This window comes from Mauremys mutica, chromosome 5 (genome assembly GCF_020497125.1).
Source record: "Mauremys mutica isolate MM-2020 ecotype Southern chromosome 5, ASM2049712v1, whole genome shotgun sequence".
In the NCBI taxonomy this organism is placed as follows: Eukaryota; Metazoa; Chordata; order Testudines; family Geoemydidae; genus Mauremys; species Mauremys mutica.
The window spans coordinates 18,747,730-18,753,532 of NC_059076.1; the positions used below are offsets into that span (position 1 = coordinate 18,747,730).

A 5,803-nucleotide genomic window follows, 5' to 3' on the forward strand; every position below is an offset into this window, starting at 1 on the left:
AGCATTTTGCTTGGTACTGTAAAATACAGAAAAGTAGACAAGATATTTATTGTAGGGTTATAAAATACTTACACATGTGGAGGCACTATTACATAAAACCAATACAATTCTTTAGTGTAAACATGGGCGTGAAATATTACAGAGAAAATCTCGATATCTTATGTAAGGAAAGTAATTTGGGTTTTCTTCCATTATGCAGTGTTTTCCTCTACTGTTTAGCTGATTCTAAAATCAGCAAAATACATATTAATTCCTTCTGCTGATTTGTATCAGCAATATTGCTAATTCAGCAATTAGTCTCAGGGGAATAACTGGGTAGCAGCCCGTGAAGAGTGATGATGCCATTTCTCGGCTTTGCTTTCTAAAAATAGAATCCTGCTGATCTTGCCACAGTGTGAACCTCCCAAATAAATAGGAACCTTTTCTCCACCAAAAGCCTCAGACAAACTTTGAGCTTGAACTTGCTGTTGAGAGGTCAACTGACAACTCTAGCCAGAATGAAATCCCACACTGCTGTTCTGCTGGTCTCTCTGCTGGTGATCTGTCACTCTGTTTATGCAGGTAAGTACTTTCATTTCTTGATGAGGCAGGAGGGGTTACACTCACTCATCTTGAAAGAGTAAGGTAATCGTTAAAAATGGTTTTCTCTATCAGATTTGCAATGTGAGGTCCTGCAGACCGGGCACTGCTCTAGGAGTCTGGAGACCTGGGTCCTGTTCCCAGCTCTGACACCTATTGTGTGACCTTGGGCAAGTCACTTAACCTCCCTGTGCTTCTCTGCCTCAAAACTTACAATCTACATAAAGGACGAGAGGGGGAAGAAACTCTCTTATGTGTAGGTACAGCGCCTAGCGCAAAGGGAACCTGCTCTGAGACCTCTAGGCACTATTGTAACGCTAATTAAAAGATGCACCTAAAGATGCAGAAAGGCACCTAGTGGATTTTTCAATTCACCAAACTCCCATTGAAATCAACATTGTCATTAAATACCTTTAAGAATCTGGCCCTTACTCCTCCAATTACCTCATTTGTTTTAATAAGGCTACTCATGGAGTAAACGCAACAGACGCTGACCCGCTGTGCCTCAATTCCCCATCCGTCCAATAGGGATAATACCACCTACCTTACAGGAGTACTGCAAGGACCAATGCATTAGTCAGTACAGTGCATTGAGATCCTCCAATGGAAGGGGCTTTAGAAATACAAGGTATAATAATTATTTCCCTTAGTTGTGGCTAAAACTCCCTTAATAACATACTAGAAAGCAAGGATTTCTCTGTCGCACTAGCTAAGTGTAAGATACTTACTCTTGCTATCCCTGAATTATAAATTTGGTGAATTTTTGCTCCACAGCTATCCTAGAAACCAACGGTTCCTATAAGAGCTGCAGGTGCACAAAGCAGACTTCAGACTTCATCTCGCCAAGGAGATATGAGAGTATTGAGATCATTCCCTTTGGGGGTGCCTGCCGAACCACAGAAATTATGTAAGTGGCATAAGTTGCTTTTCACTTTTAACTAGCCTCGATGCACCAAGCCTTTAATTGTAAGTGTAATTGGTGCCCTCTTCATAACTAAAGTAGATACACTGACGCAGGATATACCTTTACATTTCAGCTTCCATATAACAACGTAGCTATACACTGGGTCACTTTTTGTATTTATATATAAAATGTACAAAGAGTAGGTTTTAATGCCCAAAGTCACAGGATTGACTTAGCACTCGGGAAAATCATGTATAAAATCTTGTTGGCTTAACTACAGCCTTGAACTGTTCTCCCCCCCTCCCCCCCAGCTACATGAACTGGTTCCAGCGTAGTAAGGACAGATTCAAATCAAACGTGTTAAATGCTGAATTTTTTAATTTTGTTGTTTTTAACTTCATGTGCTTCTGCATTTCCTGTTCTTTGGCCCAGACTGGAAGTGGAAGAACCAAAACACCACAAGGAATTACTCTTGTGCTATTCTCAGCCTGTATAGATTCAGGAAGTACTGGAAATCTTCCCAAAGAGCTTGAGGTCACCAGATTTCCAGCCCAGTTCTGAGACCATAGAACTAGGGATACACTTTAAAGTGGAGATGGAAACGAGTGGGATTTGGTTTGGAAAAAACTTCTCAATCAGGTGTTGGTTTTGTCAGACTAATAGGGACCCAGGTCCCATTTTATCTGAGACAAAGTTTGAGACTGAGAACTAGAGAAAGTATTTCAGTTTGGTCCCTTCTGTTTTCTAGAGAAACAGCTACAGCTATCAGAGGGGTAGCCGTGTTAGTCTGGATCTGTAAAAAGCGACAGAGTCCTGTGGCACCTTATAGACTAACAGACGTATTGTAGCATGAGCTTCTGTGTGCTACTCGTATGTGACCAAAGCATCTAACACTTTCAAAATATGCTCATAGCTAGTTATTTCAAAGGAATGGGATTTATTTGATTTGTAGAAATACATGTGCTAGAACTTGCATCAGCCCAGCGATCTCCCTCCTTCAATCACACAAATGATCTTGATTGCCCAGTTACGTGTTATGTTGAAAAATCCCTACTCATAGGCCCTGATGAGGCATGTGTGAATTTATACATGTGTAACTGCAAGTTGTCTCACTGACTTTGCAGAGTCGGGGCTTTAAAAGAGGTGTCTACTGATCACATGTGGTACGAGTTAAATCTGAAATTTTGTTGTGCTTTGAATAGTTGAAAACTTGTACTCGTCCTCATGTCATGCAGAAATTACTTCTGTTTGCCCATTCCTCTACATTCTCAGTACTTTGAAGTCTGCTCCATAAGTTGCCTGTTTGAGGGATGGCTATTGCTGCTAATAAATTATCTGAAGAAAGCACAGTATTTAATGAAAGCTTAAACTCCACTTCTTTTTCAGACTCAAACTAAAATCAGGGCAGAAATTGTGTGTGAATCCCAAGGCCCCCTGGATGCAGAAATTGCTGACTAAGATCCGTAACCAGTAAGTCTCATTTAAATTATTTGCCTGCCATAGGATCTACTCCTGCAACCGTTCTTCATGAGTAGTCTGACATCAATGGTACCATCTGCAGGAGTAAGAACTATTCATGCAATTAGAGTTTGCAGAACTGCCCCTTGAGTTGTAGCAGTTCAGACTAAAGAGACCTGATCTTGAAGCCTCACTATATGAAGCTGCCTCATTTGAGTTAATGCTTTGTTATACAACAGTCTGAGTGCACAAGCTGTAGTTCCAGTTATATTTGAATTTTTATTCTAACCCTCTGTTTTATCAAGCTCACACTTCTCTGAAAAATCCTTCCTGCCTGCAGTCCGCTGCTTGGTCTCAGCCAGGAAAGAAATTATCCTGGAAAGTTTGAGCAAGATTCATCAACACCAACTCATGAAAGCCCTTTATCTCATTGTGTGACCTTTGTTAAATTGCATAAGCAAGTATACTGTAGAACCAGGATCTTGAGTTCCAGCTGAGTGCTCTAACCACAAGACCATCTGTCTACGCTGAGGACTAGACTCATTCTTTTATTATTAGAAAAATAAATTAAGTGATAACTTTGGGGAAGTCAGAACAACCGCTTGTAAACTATGTACTAATACTTGATTGGCTTTGCAACCAGTTAGGTTTTAAGCTCAAAGCTAAGAGCTGTGAACTTTTCCTTTTAAAAAAATGACTTATGGACTTTTTTCCAGTGGGAGCAGATTTAAGCCAATGCTGAAGGCTTTTGAAAACCCAACCCTTCATGATCTAACATTTAACAGGGATATTTCCCTTCCTGATTTTTGAGCATTGACTTTTGGATCTTTAAAATGTTTGTTCAATATAAAATCTAGAAGATGTACAGCATGGTTAAGATAAAGGCTATTGTGAGAATACTTCTCAATTCCTGACTCTTGAGGAATAAAATACAAAGCATTACACCAGTAATGTAAACTCTCATTTAATGACGAAAATTGTCAGGCAAAGTCCACTGAGACAATGTTATCTTATCAGTTAGGCCATTTTAGAACAAAGTTGATTGTTCAGCTTTATTACTAACAAAGTCTGGTCAGGAAAGTTTTACATGCTGCCCGTCTATTTTCAAATGAGACGTAACATTGTTTTTTTAACCCTAACCCTCTATACAATGATCTAGCTCAAACTCCAGGCCTGTCCCATTTCTTGCTTATATAAAAATCAATGGATGGCCATGAAAAGCTCTGTGCGCATGATAATTATCACAATTGCTTGGTTTGTTTTTTTTCCATGTAATTAAGTCGGGTCCTAAATAAAGTTTGAGACCATCTTTATCCCCCATCTTACAGATAGGAAAACAAGGCACAGAGATTGAGTGATTTTTTCACAAGGTCAAGTAGTTCAGCTGTAACAGCACACCCACTTTCTCTGCGTTCACTTTTTCTTCTTTTCCTCTTACAGAAAGGAACAATCACCTTCCTCACAAAATGAATAGAAGCGTAAACAACTTGAGAAGGAAAAAGGATGGAGGGCACAGCCTGACTGTTTCCTAATTTTGCTTTTGCTGCTTCTTATCTTTGTCTTGCTCAGCCCACAGAATTATTCTTTCTAAACAAGCAGCAACTTTTGTTAGGCGCTGCTCCCCTCTCGCATCTTTCAGAAAAGCTCGAGCTGTTTTTACATGAGTCAGATTTCTTGTTCGGTGTTTCAATGTGCTGCCTCATGCATCGTGAGTCATGAAAGAGTAATAGCAAATCAAACCACTTCAGGTTCTTGAAATAAATGGACTAATGTTTACCAAGTATTATGGCATCTGCTATAAGAAGAATTTGTAGAGTGAGCCATTATGTAATGAGCCTGCATTTGATTCCTCAGTGTCCTTTTTCCATGATGCATATTCAAAACTTCCCAAATATTAATCCCTACCTAGTTCTTTGCTTGCTAGTAAATTTTAAATCGTAGTATATCTTAAAGGGCCCTTTCCACCCTGTTGGAAAAAATGTGAAGCACTTTCAGTGCAAAGTATTCTTTGAACAGATTGTAATCTTTTTTAACTTTTTATAATGTACTCTTCGTGTGTGTGCTATGAAGCAAGTGCAATTCAATTAAAGCTCACAGTTTACAATAATTGTGTCCTCCTTTTAATCTAGTGCTGATGACTCTGTGGAGTTTTGGCAAAGCCATCTGCAATTTGTACAGCGCCTAGCACAATGCTGTCCTGGTCTACGGCTGGGGGTGCTATTCCAGTACAAATAATAAATAACCTGTCCCTGCCCTGCCTCTTCCCTCCCTCCCGGAAAAGCCTAAGCGCTGCTAAACAGCTCTTAGGTGGCGGGGGATGGGAAGCGCTGGGAAGGAGGGGGAGGAGCAGAGATGTGGCACTTTGGGGGTGGGGGAGCAGATCTGGACTGCGGGACTCCAGCGCTCCTGGAAGCGGCCGGCGCTACGTCCCTGCGGACCCTGGTGGGGAGAGGGCTCTGTGCGCAGACCTCGCCCCGCACTCTCATTGGCTGGGAACGGGGAACTGCGGCCAATGGGAGCTTCGGGGGAGGTACCCACAGGTGAGGGCAGCACGTGGAGCCCTCTGCGCTCCCCTCCTTCAGGGGGCCACAGGGATGTGGTGCTGGTTGCTTCTGGGAGGGGAGCGGTGCAGGGCCAGGGCAGTCAGGGAGCCTGTCTTAGCTTCGCTGCTTACCACTGCCATCCTAGAGCCACTCCAGGCAAGCAGCAAGCCCCCTCCTGCACCTCAACCCCCTGCTCTGAGCTCCCTCCTGCACACCGCACCCACAACCCACACTCCCTTCCACACCTCAACCCCCTGCCCAGCCTTACTTTCATGGCCCTGCATGCAATTTCCCCGCCCAGATGTGGCCCTCGGGCCAA

General features: G+C 42.3%; 1 protein-coding gene across 1 annotated transcript; it reads left to right on the forward strand.

The window, feature by feature from the left end:
- Positions 1-296: 296 nt before the first annotated feature.
- Positions 297-5,028, forward strand: LOC123371881 (interleukin-8-like). Its single transcript, XM_045019761.1, has 4 exons — positions 297-561; positions 1,354-1,486; positions 2,870-2,953; positions 4,382-5,028. The coding sequence occupies exons 1-4, from the start codon at positions 498-500 to the stop codon at positions 4,413-4,415; spliced, it is 315 nt and encodes a 104-aa protein (XP_044875696.1). The 5' UTR covers positions 297-497; the 3' UTR covers positions 4,416-5,028.
- Positions 5,029-5,803: the final 775 nt, after the last annotated feature.

Bases quoted from the DNA above. Each gene is read 5' to 3' on its own strand.
- LOC123371881 (XM_045019761.1), top strand. From the start codon at position 498: ATGAAATCCCACACTGCTGTTCTGCTGGTCTCTCTGCTGGTGATCTGT. The intron at 562-1,353 runs GTAAGTACTTTC...TTTGCTCCACAG, and splicing joins CTGTCACTCTGTTTATGCAG to CTATCCTAGAAACCAACGGT. The intron at 2,954-4,381 runs GTAAGTCTCATT...TTCCTCTTACAG, and splicing joins CTGACTAAGATCCGTAACCA to AAAGGAACAATCACCTTCCT.